Source organism: Cololabis saira, chromosome 4 (genome assembly GCF_033807715.1).
Source record: "Cololabis saira isolate AMF1-May2022 chromosome 4, fColSai1.1, whole genome shotgun sequence".
NCBI lineage: Eukaryota > Metazoa > Chordata > Actinopteri > Beloniformes > Belonidae > Cololabis > Cololabis saira.
The window spans coordinates 13186063-13205394 of NC_084590.1; the positions used below are offsets into that span (position 1 = coordinate 13186063).

At 41.4% G+C, this 19332-nt stretch overlaps 1 protein-coding gene across 1 annotated transcript; it reads right to left on the minus strand.

Moving 5' to 3' along the window:
- Positions 1-1430: 1430 nt before the first annotated feature.
- Positions 1431-18713, minus strand: LOC133441528 (sodium- and chloride-dependent GABA transporter 2-like). Its single transcript, XM_061718908.1, has 14 exons — positions 18487-18713; positions 13377-13511; positions 12290-12430; positions 12084-12171; positions 11832-11964; positions 10317-10451; positions 10140-10243; positions 7626-7750; positions 4217-4329; positions 3996-4133; positions 3700-3802; positions 2636-2736; positions 1895-2065; positions 1431-1569 (listed from the first exon to the last, which is right to left on the minus strand). The coding sequence occupies exons 1-14, from the start codon at positions 18635-18637 to the stop codon at positions 1459-1461; spliced, it is 1749 nt and encodes a 582-aa protein (XP_061574892.1). The 5' UTR covers positions 18638-18713; the 3' UTR covers positions 1431-1458.
- Positions 18714-19332: the final 619 nt, after the last annotated feature.

Sequence of the window (19332 nt, forward strand, 5' to 3'; positions counted from 1 at the left end):
GGCTCTCTGCTTCCTGATTTTAGGGGTGGTGCTGAAAGTAGTAGTGGGAGTATTGGGACAGGGCCCTGGGAAGATTTCAAGTGCCCTAAAATCTGTGGCTTCTTTTTTAGGGGTAGTGGTAGTGAGGGAGGGCTAGTGGTAGAAAGTAAGGGGTGTATTGGGATTGGGCCTTTCTCTAAAGATGGTAGGCACATGTATGTGACATGCATGCTTGACTGTGTCCTTGTACTCAGAGTAGTGAAGATAGTTTTTTGTCTTCATCTTCTTTTTGTTACTGTAAGAAACCTTTTGTTCTTCATTTATTTTACTTTCAATATTTTAATTCATTTTCCATACCTTCTCTATTCACATCCAATAATCATGCCACCGCAATGATTCCTCAGTTTAAGCCACAAATTAACTTAACATGTATGTGTTCGGAGGTTATTTGGTTTAAAACAAGATTCAGTCCAGAGTCTGTCGTTCAATTTGTGGGTGCAGTCATGATATGACTGAAATGTCACTTCTTTTTTTTTTGCAAGCACAGAAAACCTGTTTTAAAATCCTAGGCCTGAAAATGTATAATTCATTGATGTGTTCATCTTTGCCATGTTTCTATTAGGTCCCCAGCAAAACTCGGAGTAAATTTATCCTGATCAGCAGTTATATCGTTCACTCAGCAAGAAATGCATTAATAATGTTCTACCAGCTCATTTATAGTGGGAGATTTGGATGAGGAAATCTGAAATCTTTACTTAGTTCTTAAAGAAAAAGCACTTTTAATTGAAAAAAATGTGTTAAATGTTGCCCATAACCAGAGGTTTTTAAATGGTATCTATGGAGCATGGTTTTCCTCTGGGCTAGCTCATCCCATGGCACACAAACTGACTTGATCCACGATTGTGCTAAAAAAAGGAGGCAGTATTAACTGTGGTCACAGGTGAGGGCAATGCAGGAATTTTAAAACAAACTCACTTTGGTGTGTGGTAATGTGAGTTCTCAGGATAGATAGTGTAAGCTCTTGTGCAGTGGGAGGTGTTCTAGTTGAAATCTCTGATCTGGAAGTCGGAAATTATGAATGGCGCTGTTGTAGAAAAAAGTATCCAATACCTCTGTACAAACCCATTTCACTAAGTGACTGCAAAACTTGAATAGGACTGAAATAATATCAAAAAAACTTAGGCTCAAATTAGTGAATTATTCATTTATTTTGCATGCAAAAGGGTCAAAACGTACACCTCAAGTTTAAGCAAATAAAGCTTCAGGTTTTAACTGTACAGGCAACGCACCACAACCTGACAAGCAGAAGCAACTTAAATCATTCCTGAAGTTTCTGATTTTATTATGCATTTAGTTTAGGACAACAGAGATAAAATAAACAGACATTTTCCTTTGATATTGCCGTCTGTGCCAAATGTTCTTTGTTGGTCTTTTAAAGTCGGAGTTGGGACGGAGTCAAGATGGAGATGGTGTTTCCTTTCACTTGGCAGTAAGTGGCTGCAACGCTTCGGCTCCCATGTTCTGCAGCTCTGTTTGTCTTGTTTGGGTTGGGGGGGAGTCAAGGACAGGTTGGCACAAGTGATGGAAGCGCTACAAAGTGGGGAAGGAAATATTTGACAATTACTCAGAAGAATGGTCCATTGTCGTGCCATTATACTTTATCTATTGTGTTGTTTCATCGTTGAAACATTATTACTGCTGTTTCTAGCCTTTTTAAGAGTGAATGTAGTTTGTAGTCTCAGAGTTTTCATGCAATCAATATAAACACTTTTCAAAAGTTCTTATGAAACTAATATTCTGAAACTAATATATATCTGATATTCCCCAACAGTTGAGTTTTATAACATTTTAAATGAACGCCATAGTTTTAAAGTGATCTTGTCGCTAACGATGAGCAAAGACAAGGCTGTCCCACCTGACTGAGGGTCCCAGTCCCAGTGAGCAGTTTATAAAGTGCCCATCCTGGCACAAGCAGGATGGAGGAGAGGGCCATAACCCAGCCCAGGGCATACGCCCAAGCTGGGTACACATACCGGCGATTGTAGGTCAAAGGCTGGTACTTAACTAAGGAACATATGAAAGATCCCTGAGAAAACAAAAGGAGTTGGTTTAGCAGTTGGATTCTGTGTACGTATACAGGACTGTCTCAGAAAATTAGAATATTGTGATAAAGTTCTTTATTTTCTGTAATGCAATTAAAAAAACAAAAATGTCACACATTCCGGATTCATTACAAATCAACTGAAATATTGCAAGCCTTTTATTATTTTAATATTGCTGATTATGGTTTACAGTTTAAGATTAAGATTCCCAGAATATTCAAATTTTTTGAGATAGGATATTTGAGTTTTCTTAAGCTGTAAGCCATGATCAGCAATATTAAAATAATAAAAGGCTTGCAATATTTCAGTTGATTTGTAACGAATCCAGAATGTATGACATTTTTGCATTACAGAAAATAAAGGACTTTATCAAAATATTCTAATTTTCTGAGACAGTCCTGTATACACTACCGCTCAAAAGTCAGAACAATCCAGTTTGTTATAGTTCAAAAAAGAGAAACGAAAAGCTTTATACATTTCAGTACCAAACTGGAAGAATTGTGGTGTTGTAAAACCTTTGACCAGTTGTATTTGGGTTCTGAAAGACAGCTCACCAGGGAGACCAGGGGTGTGAGGTAGAGCCAGCAGAATTTGAAGAACCCACTCGCGCGCACCCCCGTCATGTCCTTGATGATGCCATACAGCCGGTCAGCACCTTAAACGGAGGTACGGCTGAATCCCATGATTGAATTGCACTACAGTTTTGTGCACCACAGTCTGACTTGGTAAAAAGGACTTATAATAATAAATTGTCCATGTAGTGATCCAATCATTGATCAGGAGAAGTTCTACTAGTTTAGTACCGTTCACTCTGCAGAAATCAGAGGTGTCAAGTAACAAAGTACTTTGTTACCTTACTTAAGTAGAAATTTTGGTTATCTATACTTCACTGGAGTCATTATTTTTCAGACGACTTTTTACTTTTACTCCTTACATTTTCACGCAATTATCTGTACTTTTTACTCTTTACATTTTAAAAACAGCCTTGTTACCGTACTCTATTTCATTTCAGCCTTTAAAAAAAACTATCCAGTTAAATTGCTCCATCCGGATAGAGTGAATTTGGTTGTGGTTGTTTCAGATGTTCTTGTCCAGTTTTGTTCTTACATCCGTTCCCTCAGATTCCTGCAACTAAACTTGGATGTACATTCCAATAAAGGTTAGGATAAATGATAACATGCCTCTGAAGTTTAACTTTTTGCACCATTACAATACTTATAAGCAACTAGTCATCATATCTTCTGCTCTCTGAAACACATGTTAATGCTCAATAGTACACATATATGGTTCTTTAATATATTTGCATTATACTAAGATGCATTTATTTTCAATGGCTTTTGTCCTTAATGGCTTTTTTCCCCCTTACATTACTTTTACTTTTATACTTTAAGTACTTTTGAAACCAGTACTTTTATACTTTTACTTGAGTAAAAAACTTGAGTTGATACTTCAACTTCTACAGGAGTATTTTTAAACTCTAGTATCTATACTTCTACCTGAGTAATGAATGTGAATACTTTTGACACCTCTGGCAGAAATAACCCTGATTTTGCACAAGCAGTTGCCTGCATGACATAAACAATATATAAAAGGATTTCATGAATAATGGCATGCCTACCAAATATCCATCCCAGCGCCAGCGTTTCAAACGTACAGAGGAGGAGGAGGCAGGCTCCATTGCATGCGTAGTAGTCAAACATCTGGAATACATACATCCCTCCCTCGGGACAAGAGCACAGACAATTACTTTTATGTTATATATTTTTGTTGATCACATTTATGGAAGTCACCACATGCCTTTTATTTGATGTCACATATCATTCATTGTTGAATAATAGAAGAATCGGCAGAACTGTCCGTCGTCCCATATTGGAGTGATAAATAATAAATGCTGCAGTAACAATAAATACTGACTTCAGTGATCATGACGAGCTGAGAGAAGAAGCATGTTAGACAGAAGAAGAGGAGGAACTTTTCCCGCCGGCCGGCCCTGCGCATAACACTGGGAAACATGTCCATGATGGACGTCATCACCACCTCCATGGCAACAAACTGTGAAGGCAAAGAAAGCAGAAGTAAAGTTGTGAAAGCAAATCCTGTCTTCCTAAAGGAGTTCATCCACTCGAGCACCTTACTTGCGTGTCCAGACCCAAGAGGATGAGCATGACAAAGAAGCAGACGGACCACAGTTGGGGCAGAGGCATCATGGCTATGGCCTGAGGGTACGCAATGAATGCCAAGCCAGGACCTGGAAAATATGATGCTAATATAAGGCTTTTTGGTGACTCTGGGACAAATTCATAGCGTCTGCCCGATGTAACATGCCGGCCAGACTGAGATGGGCGTGTTCTATTTTAGTGTGATATCCATCCTTCTGTTATATATCCATTTAATCACAGGGCCACCCAAAGACAAACAAGACGGTGTGATTCTCATACAACGGTGCAGCATTAAGACTAACTAATGTTTTCTCACACTGGTTTGGAGCAGTTAACTAGTCTTTTAACTGGTAATACCTCTGGTTGTTCACAAGATGGCAGCAAAGGCTCCATCAGGGCTCTGACTCCAGGCACCAACCTTCGTCTGGTGTTATAGGGTCGCCACCGACCCGTTCTTAGGTTTTAAATTCATAAAACTACCACAAAAATGCCATTATTGCATCAAGGCTTTTTGACTTTGTCAGGAACCTCTATTTCAACAAAATAATATCCAAAAAATGTTTTTCACTAAATTATAAAATGCTCTGGTTGAAATTGTTACCTTTTTGGTGTTATGGTCGGTTTCGACCCGGTTATAAAATAAGGTTATAAAGCAATAATTAGAGCCAAAACTGAAATCATAAGTGCACTGTCAGACAGCCAGCTCCTCTCCCAGTCATGTGAGCTTCAGTGGATTCTCATTTTGGATTTTTGTTTTCCAGTTTACCTGCACAGAAACAAAAACAAATAAAGTCGGGCATGTCCAGACGTTTAGGGTCAATTCACTCATTTCACTTGCAGAGTGCACATCTTCAGTTTGCAGCATGCAAAGATGAGAAGAAGATTTACAGTAAGCCAAGTTCTGGACTATATGTTTGTTGAAAATGAGAGAGACGAGAATGAGCAGAATAGTGATGCAGAGGAGCAGGATTCTGAGGAGGAAGACGATGTGGAGTATCATCCAGAAGATACTGACACATCTGGTGAGTCTGACGAGGAGGTCCCTGGTGCTGAAGCTTCTCCTGCTGAAAAATTCAAGTCCAAAAATGGAAAGATAATTTGGAGCTCAGTACCTCATGATGTACATGGCAGGGCAGCTGCTGAAAATGTCATCAAAAAAACCCCTGGAATCACAAGGTTTGCTTTGAGAAGAGTCAGTGATATCAAAACATGTTTTGAGCTATTTATGCCATTGTCAATAAGAAGAGTCATAATTGCTATGACAAACCTTGAAGGGAAAAAAGTCCATGGCGACACGTGGAAAGACATGGATGAGGAATGCCTGGATGCTTATATTGGTGTTCCTCTTCTTGCTTGAGTGTACAGATCCTGCAATGAGTCCACTGATAGTCTCTGGGATGCCTCGACAGGCAGAAATATTTTCAGGGCAACAATGTCACTTCAGACCTTTCGAATGATATCACGAGTCCTCAGATTTGACAACAGGAATACCAGAGCAAGATCTGACAAGCTTGCCCCCATCAGGGATGTCTGGGAGAAATGGGTTCAGCTCCTTCCACTGTTGTTCAACCCAGGGCCAGAAGTGACAGTGGATGAACGTCTTCTCCCTTTCCCAGAAAAATGTACGGTTCCGGCAATACATACCCAGTAAGCCAGGGAAGTACGGCATAAAAATCTGGGCAGCCTGCAATGCCTAAAACAGCTACAGGAACCTACAGATTTACACAGGCAAAGCTGCGAGTGGCATCCCTGAGAAGAACGAAGGAAAACGTGTGGTCCTTGATTTGACTACTGGCCTGCAGGGTCACAATATCTTGTGACAATTTTTAAAGTTCTATTGGTGAAAAAATACTTTTTTTTTCCATTTCCTTGAGGTAAATGTAAACGGGTCGAAATTGACCCATAACACCATAGATGTTACTATAGTTAATAATATTAAAATGAAAAAATAGATGAAACAAATTCATTTAAGAGATGTGTTCTAATACCCCTCAGTAATATCCAGGTAACACAACAACCTTGTATTTATTCATATGATTCTCTTGAGGTTCATTTTACCAGTTTTTAAAATTGAAATCAAGGGCTATACTGACAAAAAAAGGCCCAGAGTTCCCACACCAAAAATATTAAAAGCAATATTTTCATGGATATGGGAAGCCTAACAATTTAACCAAGAGATGATAAACAAATTGGATGATGGATAATTGCTTTTAGTGTATTTTAGAGATGATTTAAAACACGGGTCAAAACCGACCCGTTAACATCGGAGATGGTAGCAGAAAGCTAACACCAGACAAAGGTTAAGCTGCACTGTGATTGTTACAACAGTCTGATTGTGGCGTACAGAAGGGGCGGTTTGGGGGTTTGCAGTTTAAGATTAAGATTCCCAGAATATTCTAATTTTTTGAGATAGGATATTTTAGTTTTCTTAATCTGTAAACCATGATCAGCCATATTAAAATAATAAAAGGCTTGCAATATTTCAGTTGATTTGTAATGAATCCAGAATGTATGACATTTTTGCATTACAGAAAATAAAGGACTTTATTATAATATTCTAATTTTCTGAGACAGTCCTGTATATTTATGGTTATATTTATTTTTGTTGCTATGTTTTATTTTCTGTTGCTAGATTGTCTGATGGGTGAGGTAACAGACTAAATGTAGCATTTTCTTTGTTCTGCAGCGATATTGCTGCAAAAATGCACTTGAAAGACACTTTAAATATTATTGTTTGACTGGTATCATTCCATTTGAAATGACTGTCATGTTTAGTGATGGTTTTGAGCTGTATAGATAAAATTAGTTTAAATTTCTATGTTTTATCTTCAGGATAAGAAACATCTGTTGCTAGATTGCCTGATGGGTGAGGTAGCCCAGACTAAATGTAGCATTTTCTTTGTTCTGCAATATATATTATTGCTGCAATAAAGTATTTGAAATGCACTTTAAATATTCTTGTTTTGCTAGTATCATTCCGCTTGAAATTATGGGAAAATGCATAATTTAGTGTTGAATAAGGTGCCAGGCATGTGCACCCCCTCTGATCTGAGATGCACCGTAGTCATCATTTTCTAGAACCGGCCCTGCCCGGCCTCTGGCCCGATGACAGATGGGATGGGTCCCAGCCTTCACACGGGCCTCTAAATGATAAAACAGCTACAGAAAAATGGATAGATGTTTGGTTTGGGCAACCAAAAGTACTTGCTTGATCACATACTGAACAGGTTTTCTTGTGAGGGGATGTCTAGATTACACTATTTGATAAACATCCTTCCTTTTCATCTAACTATCTTGGCGGGGTGTATTTTTAGAATACAGTACATCCTATTTAGGTTCTACCCTGCGTCCAGAAAGGTGAGGTTACATGTTTCTGAATAGGTACCTGACTCTGCCACTTCTGCGATGGGGACACCTTGCTTATGAGCCATGAATCCCAGCACAGAGAAGACCGCAAACCCAGCTACAAAGCTGGTTCCGCTGTTCAGTAAACACAGGTACAAGCAGTCTCTGAACAAAGAAAAAGGAAAAGACACATATGCTTTCAATACCCAGCATGTGTTTAAATATGTCTCAGCTCAGCACCTGCTTTGGTACAAAAAAAGAGCAAGGTGCCACATCCGGCTGCTTTATCAGTTATGAACGTGGGTCCCCAACACTTGTAGCTCTTCAAATGACCACTAGGGGGTGGCTCCAAAAGTGAGTCCTGTGTCAAAATATTGAACTTTCAAAACAGAAATAAAAGTATTTTTTTGTCATTATAATAGATTTCACATCCATTGTAGTTTTTAAAGGTCAAATTACATCAAGCAATTAATTTCTGCATAAATATTCAGTGATGTCGTGGGGGGGAGCTGGACACCCTGACAGCCGTGGCAGAGAGGAGGATGCTGTCCAGGCTTCAGTCCATATTGCAATGTTACACACCCTCCCTACGACACACTTGCCCAGCAGAGGAGCAGCTTCAGCAGAAACCATTCCTGCTTGTTGCCATCAATCTTTACAACACCTCCCTAAGTTGTTCAGACACCTCTCTGTAATTTGGACCTGAAACAAAGACAATCATTCTTCCCCCTTCTATACATTTTTGTTCATTGGATTTTTTTATATCTTCTATTCAAGATCCACATTTTTATTTAAGTTTGTTCGAGAGGGACAAAAGCCACCAACCACAATAACAACAAGAAGTAACCTGCTACAAAAGGCCCAATCATGGGAAATGAAGGTAGACCTGGGGGGAAGACTGCAATTCCCCAAGGTTGTCCAGACAACCCTGAGGCCAGATGTGGTGATGTGGTCTGAACAGGCAAAGAATATGCAACCCAAAATGTTGAAAGAGCCATATTGGACCAAAAACACAAAAAACGAATATGTCTGGAGCCGCAAAAAATGAAAAGTCTTGTATAAACCTTAGAATGAAGACAAATGGTGAAAGGAGAAATGTCGAAAAAAAAGTCAAATTGTGGAGAAAAAAGTCAAAATTTAGAGAAAAAAGTCAAAATGTTGAGATTAATGTTGAAGTACAATCTCGAGAAAAAAGTCGAAATGTTGAGAAAAAAGTCGAAATGTTGAGAAAAAAGTCAAAATGTTGAGATTAATGTTGAAGTACAATCTCGAGAAAAAAGTTCAAATGTTGAGAAAAAAGTCGAAATGTTGAGAAAAAAGTCGAAATGTTGAGAAAAAAGTCGAAATGTTGAGATTAAAAAGGAAAGGAAAAAGGAAGAAAAAAAGAGGAAAAAAAGGAAAGAAAGAAGAAAAAAGAAAAAAAAACAAGAAAAGAAAGAAAAAAGGAAAAAAAGAGAAAAAAGAGAAAAAAAGAGAAAATAAAGACAAAGAAAGAGAAAAAAAGGAAGAAAAAGAGAAGAAAAAAAGAAGAAAAAAGGGAAAAAAAGGAAAAAAAGAAGAAAAAAGCAAAAAAAAACAAGAAAAGAAAGAAAAAGGAAGAAAAAAAGAAGAAAAAAGGGAAAAAAGGAAAAAAACAAGAAAAGAAAGAAAAAAAGGAAAAAAGAGAGAAAAGAAAGAGAAAAAAAGAAAGAAAAAAGGAAGAAAAAAAGAAGAAAAAAGGGAAAAAAGGAAAAAAAGAAGAAAAAAGCAAAAAAAACAAGAAAAGAAAGAAAAAGGAAGAAAAAAAGAAGAAAAAAGGGAAAAAAGGAAAAAAAGAAGAAAAAGGCAAAAAAAACAAGAAAAGAAAGAAAAAAAGGAAAAAAGAGAGAAAAGAAAGAGAAAGAAAGAGAAAAAAAGGAAGAAAAAAGGAAGAAAAAAAGAAGAAAAAGGGGAAAAAAAGGAAAAAAAGGTGAAACATTTTTGAAAAAGCTCCAGGAGCCACTAGGGTGGCGCTAAAGAGCCGCATGCGGCTCTAGAGCCGCGGGTTGCCGACCCCTGTCCTAGAACTTACAGTCCCATGAGAAGAGGGGGTTGTGAGCAGGCGTTTGAGAGAAAGAACGCCAAATACCAGCATCTCTTGCATGACTGCAGGGGGAAAGGATGGCAGGCATGGCTGTTCCCAGTCGAGGTCGGCTGTAGAGGATTCCCTGCCCAGTCGGTGTGGAGGATGCTCACAGCCATTGGAAAGACAGGGAGGGAGAGAAAAACTGCAGCTCGCAGGATGGGGGAGGCAGCAGAGAGAGCCTCTTGCTGGTTATGGAGCAGGAGAAAGGAGCTTAGCTGGAAGCCAGGAGGAGGAGATGGGCAGGGATTTGGCCACCACTGCCGGCCCGCCAATGGGAGGGTGATGTGGTCCAGGGTCGAAACATCCGATGAACTTGGTTACAACCTGATGACATCAAGTCCTCCTGGCCAAGGCTACATTCACCAAAAGTGAGTGAAGGAGAAGCATCTTTGGATGTAATTATAATCACAACTGTATGTGTCAGAGTCACATACTCACTTTAACTCTTACCTATAGCAGTTGTTGTTGTGTTTGTTGTAACTGCCTAGCACGGTAAGGACGCCCACACCAACACTGTATGAGAAGAAGATCTGAGTCCCTGCCTCTATCCACACCTGTCCCAACACAGCAACAGTGGGCACATGTTCTCCATCTGCAGGCTGCGCTGTGACATCATCGAGGTCCTACCTGAGGGTCTGTGAGCCGGGACAGATCAGGCAGAAGATAAAACGCTACTCCTTCACGTGCTCCAGGAAGAGAGAGTCCACGGATCAGAAGAGTTAACAACATCACATAGGGAAAGGTGGCAGTGAAGTATACCACCTGGAAAACAGAAAAGCACATTCAGCTTTTGAGAGTTGGACATGCAACAGTTTTGGAGCCAAGAGTTCTTTTTTTTTTTTTTTATATCTTTTTATTTCACAATAATTTTCACAATTCACATTTTCACATGCATGATTTCTATTATACACACATTCCTACCCTCCCCATAATTACCCTAGGGAAAAAAAAAACAAAAAAACATACATAAAGGGAGAACAAAATTAAATAAATATAAAAAAATAAATAAAAAAATAAAAAAATATATAATGGCAGCAACAGCGATATCAAATTATATATATATATCCATACATACATACAAACATACATACATATAAGGCACAAGTTCGAAAATAAAGATACTCATTAGTCATTAGTCCCCTTTGGAAAAATTATCCAGTTTTGAGAATAATGGGAACCAAAATTCTTGAAAAATATGAGCACGGTTGTATTTTTCTAAAGTTAATTTTTCCAATGGTAAAAAAACTGAAATTTGATCCAAAAAAAACTTGAAAGTTGGAGGGGAATCATCTTTCCAAAGTAAAAGTATGCATTTCTTAGCGAAGTATGTGATCATAATTAATATCCTGCTTTTTTTCCGGTCTAACTGAAGATCCAGTGTGTCATTTAATAAATACAAATTGGAGCTTAAAGGAGTTGTATGTAAGAGCAATAATAAAACGAATCATAAAATGACCCCGATATGTCAACAGACATTTAAAAATCATGTTCATTTCAAATACTTATGTCACTGACAACAGCACTCAAGCCAGGATATTCCAGTTTAAAAAGAGGAGTTGCAGCCCTCAACTGATGTTTATGTTGTCATTTTTTGTTTTGGCCTGAAGCTCCACCCTCCACCTATCTCCCAATCACCAAGTCAGTATTGTTTCTGAAGCTCCACCCTCCACCTATCTCCCAATCACCAAGTCAGTATTGTTTCTGAAGCTCCACCCTCCACCTATCTCCCAATCACCAAGTCAGTATTGTTTCTGAAGCTCCACCCTCCACCTATCTCCCAATCACCAAGTCAGTATTGTTTCGGCATCCGGGTTGCCAGCTCGGCTCTAATTATCGCAGCCATGGCAGCCTACGTTCCTGCTGCATTCTGCAGCCTACCTGGCAACCTCTGGTCGGGGGGAGGAGGGGGAGGGTACACGCCGCTCAACAATATTTTGAAAGTGACTGCAGTACCAGTTTTGGACATTTCTTACAGACGGCTCCTTTAACTCAAAATGAATTTCCAATACTGATTGTGTGAAGGAATGAATTGATTTCCAGAAACTTATTAAAAGATCACATTCCCAAAACATATGTACAAATGTTCCATCGATTCTTTTACATCTTGGACATTTTGAAGCCAACAGAGTTCTGTACAAATACCTTTCCTGTGGACTTGACCCCTTTCCAGACGCAAAAGTAGCAGATGATCCACATCACAATTAGACACGACAGCACTTCCCACCTGATGCTGCCAATCTCCTCAATCCCCCTGGAGATGGCCAGCACACGTCGTCTACACGATAGACAGATACAGATGTTTTATCCAGAATCTTATTTTGTCTTGCACTGGACAGCCTCTGAATAACGCAGTTTGTAATGTGAAGAAACGTTTGTTTATCTTAACATACTTACTCCCAGAATTGTGTGGCAGCAGACATAGACTTTGTCCCATTGGTCAAGGGTAAGGTGTCATTTTGCGCTGAAAAGTCTACACAGTCATCTAAGAAGATGGTGATGAGAAAAATTGTAACATTTTCTAACACTTTTCCATTTTTGGGACAATAAGTGGGACAGTTTGGGGATATGTTGTTTTATTCAGGCAACATGCAACATTTTACCTGTATTCCAGTAGTTGTTGCAGCTGGCCCAGGGCAGCTGGGAGCTGAAGGAAAACACGAGGTAGAGCAAAGCCCATGACAAAATAATGATGTACGTCATGGAGGCGTACAGGACAATCAAATGACCACCATAGCCAATACCTGCAGGGCAACACTTGTTATACCCTTAAACAATGGGAGAGTCAATATAAAAATGAAAAATGTGATGTGGAAATGTGCCCCCCCCCCCCCCCCAACTTAGACATTAAAACATAATCATGAACATCATAAATAAACATGATTATTTAGCAGCCAGGCCTTAAACAGGTGGTGGTAGACGGCATCATTGCTCTCCAAACTCATTTTCTGTACACTGGCTGCCAGTCAAACAACGCATCGATTTTTAAATTATGTGTACTGTCTTACTCAAAGTTTTCATGGCCAAACCCCAAAAAATATTGGTGAATTTCTAACTCTGTATTACTAAAGTCGTGCAATTAGGTCCTCAGATCTGATTTTTTTATCAATCACCTGAACTTGTTATAATAGTAGATCAGTAGATGATGTATTTCAATCCATTACCCCCACTTATGGACCCCCCCTTAAACAAGCTTTATAGAAAGCACTATAGAAATGAATTTGATTGATTGATTTTGTTGGGTTTGTCTGATCTTAAACTTAAACTTAAACTTTATTTATTTGTATAGCACCAACTCATGCAGTGTAAGTGCAACTCATGGTGCTTTACATACAGAGTGAGCAATGCCTAAAAAGTGTAAAAGTTTAGAAAAATCTATACAAAACTTAAGATGAATAATAAATAACATAAAATACAAAGTCACTAAAATGGATTAAAGGTTTAAAGGTAAAAAAAAAAAAAAAAAAAATGATGATGATGATGTTTTTTCCCTCTTGATTGTTTTGGCATGATTTTCCCATCGTACACACAATCACGTACCAATTAATCCATCAGATGCTTCGGCACGTGGACTGATGCCAGAAATTAGGCTACTATGCTATAACCAGTGTATCTAAATCCCAGCTTTTTTATGTGGTGTAAATTAGTTTTCCTTTTGTTTCTGCTACAGTAAAGTAATGAACAGCTTACCTTCCGCCAGTGGGCACAGTTTCCTCCAGCAGGTGATGGCTCCCTCCTGAGTATACTGGCCTATGGTGGTCTCCAGCAGGAACAGGGGGACGCCACAGGTGACCACAAACACCAGATATGGCACCAAAAATGCACCTCAATTTACACAACACAACACAACAGTGGGTTTACCTGTGCAATAGTTTCTGTGTAACAAGTACGCCGTCAGACATAAAGCATGAATGAAATTTCTCCAATAAAGAAAATCTTGTTTTGAAAGAAAAAAACCTAAATGAGCATGATTGAAAATCACTTAATCATTTAATCAATTTAAAATTTAAATTCAACATAATTGTTAGATGGTACTGTAAGATGCTCAATGTGTACTTTTTTTAATAGATAAATCAAGCAATTGGGATTAAATAGCTGAGCAGCCTGAGTGAAACCACATCAGTGAGGCTAATCAGGGAAGAAAAAAAAAGGTTCAGTTTGCTTGGGAGAATAACGTTTGGATCATGTGGTCTGATGAGTCTAGACGATTTACCTCCTTGTAGAGTGATGGGTGCACGGATCAAATAATACGCCCATCATGCTTAGTGTCTACTGTGCAAATCTGTGGGAGTGATGTTATGAACTGGGGTTGTTTCAATTGATCAGGTCTTGGTTTAAAAATATTATGTGCAATTTAAAAACAAAACAAAAAAACAAACCGGCAAGTGACTGACAGAATATGAACAGTTTTCTTTCCATCAATGAATTAATGTTCTTCCTTCATTTACTTACTTCATGACAGGGCCATATTCCAAGATAATAAAGTCAGAATTCATATGATTCAGATGGAGCATGAAACATTATCTTTACTCATGCATTGGTCACTTCTACAGTACAGTCCAGTACAGACCTCTGTGGCCACTGAGAGAAACCATGACACAATTCTGTCCAGTCACCCAGAAAAACCTAGAGGACACCTGAACTCTACGACTTGCTGCCTTGATACTCAGCCAAAAGGATTTTAAAACTGTTACACATTGTATGTCCTCTGACCTTTGTAAACATTGTAAATCAAGCACTGAAAAAGCTCTAGTAAAGGTCCTTAATGACAGCTACTCTCATATGGATAGTGGCAACATTTTAGTCTTGGTCTTACTGGATCTCAGTGCTGCATTCGACACAGTCGACCAGAGCATACTGGAGTGGTTGAAGAGCTGGGTGAGACTTTCTGGCAGATTGGAGTCGTATTTAAAGGACACATATTGAGATATACATACATATTGATTAAAGGACTGATGTCTCAGCAGGACTTACAAAAACGTGTACATGCTTTTATCTTTAGTAGACTGGACTAAAGTAAGGTTGTTCTCACAACTGTCCCCCAAAAAAATCCATCAAACAGCTGCAGTTAGTTCAGAACGCTGCGGCCCGAGTCCTCACTAAGACCAGGAGAGTGGACTATAACTCCAGATCTTAGATCTTTACACTGAGTTCCTGTCTGTCACAGAGTAGATGTTAAAATCCTGCTGTTGGTTTATAAATCTCTGGATGGTCGAGGACCAAAATACATCTGTGATCTCCTGGTTCATGATGAACCAACCAGAACCCTCAGGTCGTCTGGATACTTTCTGTACCCGAAGTTTGAACTAAACAAGGTGAGCTTTCAGCTTTTATGCTCCTCACCTGTGGAACAAACTCCCAGAATGCATCAGGGCTGCTGAAACGCTCAGTTGCTTTAAGTCAAAGTTAAAACCCTTTTTATTTATTATGTCCCACAATGCACTGCAACCTTTATTTCTCGCATTTCATTTGTTAATTATTTTTAAGTGATGTTGGTTTGTCTTTTCACAAGCATATCATGGTGAAGAAGAAATCAAGGACCGTTACGACGCCCGGATCGGCGTCACCGGGGCCCCTCCCTGGAGCCAGGCCTGGGGTTGGGGCTCGAAGGAGAGCGCCTGGTGGCCGGGTCTTTGCCCATGGGACCCGGCCGGGCGCAGCCCGAAACGGCGACGTGGGCTCACCTTCCCGTAGGCCCACCAACCGCAGGAAGGTCTATGAGAAGCCGGTGCAAAGTGGACTGGGTAGCAGTCGTGGCGGGGCCTCGACAACCCAATCCCTGGACCAAAACCCTTGCAGTGGGGACATGGAATGTCACCTCGCTGGGGCGGAAGGAGCCGGAGCTTGTGCGTGAGGTTGAGAGATATCGGCTAGAGATAGTCGGGCTCACCTCCACACATAGCTTGGGCTCTGGAACCCAGCTCCTTGAAAGGGGCTGGACCCTCCACTACTCTGGATTTGCCCAGGGTGAGAGGTGGCGGGCTGGTGTTGGCTTGGTTATAGCCCCTCAGCTCAGTCGCCAAATGTTGGAGTTCACCCCAGTGAACGAGAGGGTCACTTCCCTGCGCCTTCGGGTCAGGAAAAGGTCTCTCACTCTCACAAGGTCTCATGTTTGTGCCTACGGACCGAATGGCAGTACGGAGTACCCGGTCTTCTTGGAGTCCCTGGGAGGAGTACTTGATAGTGCTCCAACTGGGGACTCCATTGTTCTACTGGGGGACTTTAACGCTCACGTGGGTAATGACAGTGATACCTGGAGAAGCGTGATTGGGAGGAACGGCCTCCCCGATCTGAACCCGAACAGTGTTTTGTTGTTGGACTTCTGTGCTAGTCACAGTCTGTCCATAACGAACACCATGTTCAAGCATAAGGGTGTCCATCAGTGCACGTGGCACCAGGACACCCTAGGCCGGAGGTCAATGATCGACTTTGTTGTCGTTTCATCTGACCTTCGGCCGCATGTCTTGGACACTCGGGTGAAGAGAGGGGCTGAGCTGTCAACTGATCACCACCTGGTGGTGAGTTGGATGCGCTGGCGGAGGAGGAGGTTGGACAGACCGGGCAGACCCAAACGGATTGTGAGGGTCTGTTGGGAACGTCTGGCTGAGCCCTCTGTCAGGGATATCTTCAACTCCCACCTCCGGGAGAGCTTTTCTCAGATCCCGGGGGAGGCGGGGGACATCGAGTCCGAGTGGACCATGTTCTCTGCCTCCATTGTCGACGCGGCGGCTCGAAGTTGTGGAAGCAAGGTCTCCGGTGCCTGTCGTGGCGGCAATCCTAGAACCCGGTGGTGGACAACGGAAATAAAGGATGCCGTCAGATGCCGGGGGTGGATGAGATTCGCCCTGAGTACCTCAAGTGTCTGGATGTCGTAGGGCTGTCTTGGTTGACACGCCTCTGCAACATTGCATGGAGGAAGGGGACAGTACCGCTGGGGTGGCAAACCGGGGTGGTGTTCCAACTATAGGGGGATCACACTTCTCAGCCTCCCCGGGAAAGTCTACGCCAGGGTACTGGAGAGGAGAATACGGCCGATAGTCAAACCTCGGATTCAGCAGGAACAATGAGGTTTTCGTCCCGGTCGTGGAACACTGGACCAGCTCTATACCCTCCGCAGGGTGCTCGAGGGTTCATGGGAATTTGCCCAACCAGTACATGTGCTTTGTGGATCTGGAGAAGGCATTTGACCGTATCCCTCATGCCATTCTGTGGGGGGCGCTCGGTGAGTATGGGGTCCGGGGCCCTCTATTAAGGGCTGTCCGGTCTCTGTATGATCGGAGCAGGAGTTTGGTTCTCATTGCCGGCAGTAGACTCCGGTAGGGCTGCCCTTTGTCACCGGTCCTGTTCATAATTTTTATGGACAGGATTTCTAGGCGTAGCCAGGGGCCGGAGGTGGTCCGGTTCAGGAACCTCAGGATTTCATCTCTGCCTTTTGCGGATAATGTTGTTCTGTTGGCTTCATCGGACCGGGACCTTCAGCATGTGCTGGGGCAGTTTGAGGCCGAGTGCGACGCGGCAGGGATGAGAATCAGCACCTCCAAAACCGAGGCCTTGGTGATATACAAATAAACTTGCCTTAGCACCTTTGAGAATCTTTGGGATCTGATAGAGAGTACTTAAGGCAGGAGTCATACTGTCCTAACATCAAAACAAGATCTCGGCTTAAAGTATCTTCTGTTCTGTGTGGAAATAAATGTTGTGATGTTACATGAGATTATCTAAACCAGTGTTTCCCAACCCTGGTCCTCAAGGCCCACTGTCCTGCATGTTTTAGATGTTTCCCTGCTTCATCACACCTGATTCTAATTAATGGTCCTAATTAGCTTGTCATCAAGGTCTGCACAATTCTGTTGATGACACAGCCACTTGTATCACGGTGTGCTGAAGCAGGGTGACATCTAAAACATGCAGGACAGTGGGCCTCGAGGATCAGGGTTGGGAAACACTGATCTAAACGATGTCACGGTGAATGCATGCTGTAATCAAAGTAAAATGTGCTCCAACAAAATATCAAAGTGAGTGTCCTGAGTGTCATGACTGCATACAGTGAGCTTGGATCAGTCAGTTATTTCGATAATCATCAATCAACAAGCAGAGCAGCAATGTACTTGGGACTGCTGAACAAACCAGAACACACAATGCAAGCTCTAATGGTTGACTTCATCTGTCAATCAGTTCCAATGTCTATGTTTATTGTATAATGCTGGCTGTTTCATATGTGACACATGCATTTCAAATTGAGGGTGTTTTGAATTTTAATACGTAATAAACACTTGAATTAAAATAAGAGATGGGATTTTCTGGTTTTATTTTACGTCTTTGAAAGTGTTGGATGCATCTCTTTGAGTTGAAAAGAAGAGTCAACAGCGCAAACGCGCTTTCATCCGCACCGCAGTATAGCGGCGCCTCAGCTCCATCCTTGCATCTTATAAAAACAACTAAGTAAGCTATATTGCTAGAGTAGTCCCTCTTTCTTTATTTCATTCTCCAAGGAAACGAGAAAAACTACAGCGATGTCTCATTTTAATATTAAATGATTTTTGATAGCCTATTTATTTTACTTGGTGCAAAGTGACAAGCCAGCTTTATTTCTCAATGCTTCTCATTTACATTTTTTATACATACATATATACTTTTAGGCAGATTTTTTATTGTAGAACTTTAATTGTAAAAATGTCATAACTCCCCGAGCAGCTGGCAGATATTTCTGTTGTGGAGTAATAAGGTGAAGCTGGAAGTCCGCTTGTGTATGTGACTCCTTCTCACTGAGAGCATCAGCAGTAGTTCAGTCTCCACTTACCTCCTCCATTTTTGTAGCACAGGTAAGGAAACCTCCACACATTGCCGAGGCCGACCACGTTTCCCGCTACGACCAGGAGGAACTCCAGCTTGCTCCCCCAGTGTCCTCGCTCCTCCACCTCGGCAGGTTTCTCACCCGAACTGTTCGCCATACTTCGGGTCCAACCTTGATGTCACTTGCATTTCCTGCAGAACCTGAATCAGTCTGGGCCTGAACCTTACGGCAGCTCTATCTCCAACTTCTCAGGTGATCTTCCTCTCAAGAAGTTCCTCTTAACCCTTTACAGGGCAGGCAGGGCCGCCCCTCCCTGTGCAGAGGCCTCATCTTCCATCATAGGCCACAGTTTGCGCGACGGGCCGCGTTTGGATGCGCATGTGCGCATGCGCTACCGTGAGGCGGAGGAGAGGAAAGAGATCTCTAATCTCACCGTGAATGATTGACGGCACCCGACATCTGACCAATCAGAGGGCTGCACCTGCACGCAGGCTCTTGCAGAGCTACAGATGGTCAGATTTCAACATGTCGTTCAAAAGACATCACGAATCAGGAGCGAGCAAGGAAAAATAAGGCAAAACACTTGGAAACTCGTACTTCACCTGCGAGGGGGTATGTTGTGGAAATAAAAGTTTCGCACAAACACCTAAACTGCCGCTCATTAGACAGGAATATCTGGCCAGACTGGAAGATTTTTTTTTTCCAGCGGCCCTTGTAGGAGCCATTTTTTATGTTGTGCAGGTATTTGCTTTTCCACTAGGGTGCAGTATGATTTCAGTTACTTTCTTTTACCCCAACCCTTGCCCCAGCTGCTGTTGATTAGAAGTGATGATTAGTTTCAGTTGAATGGTG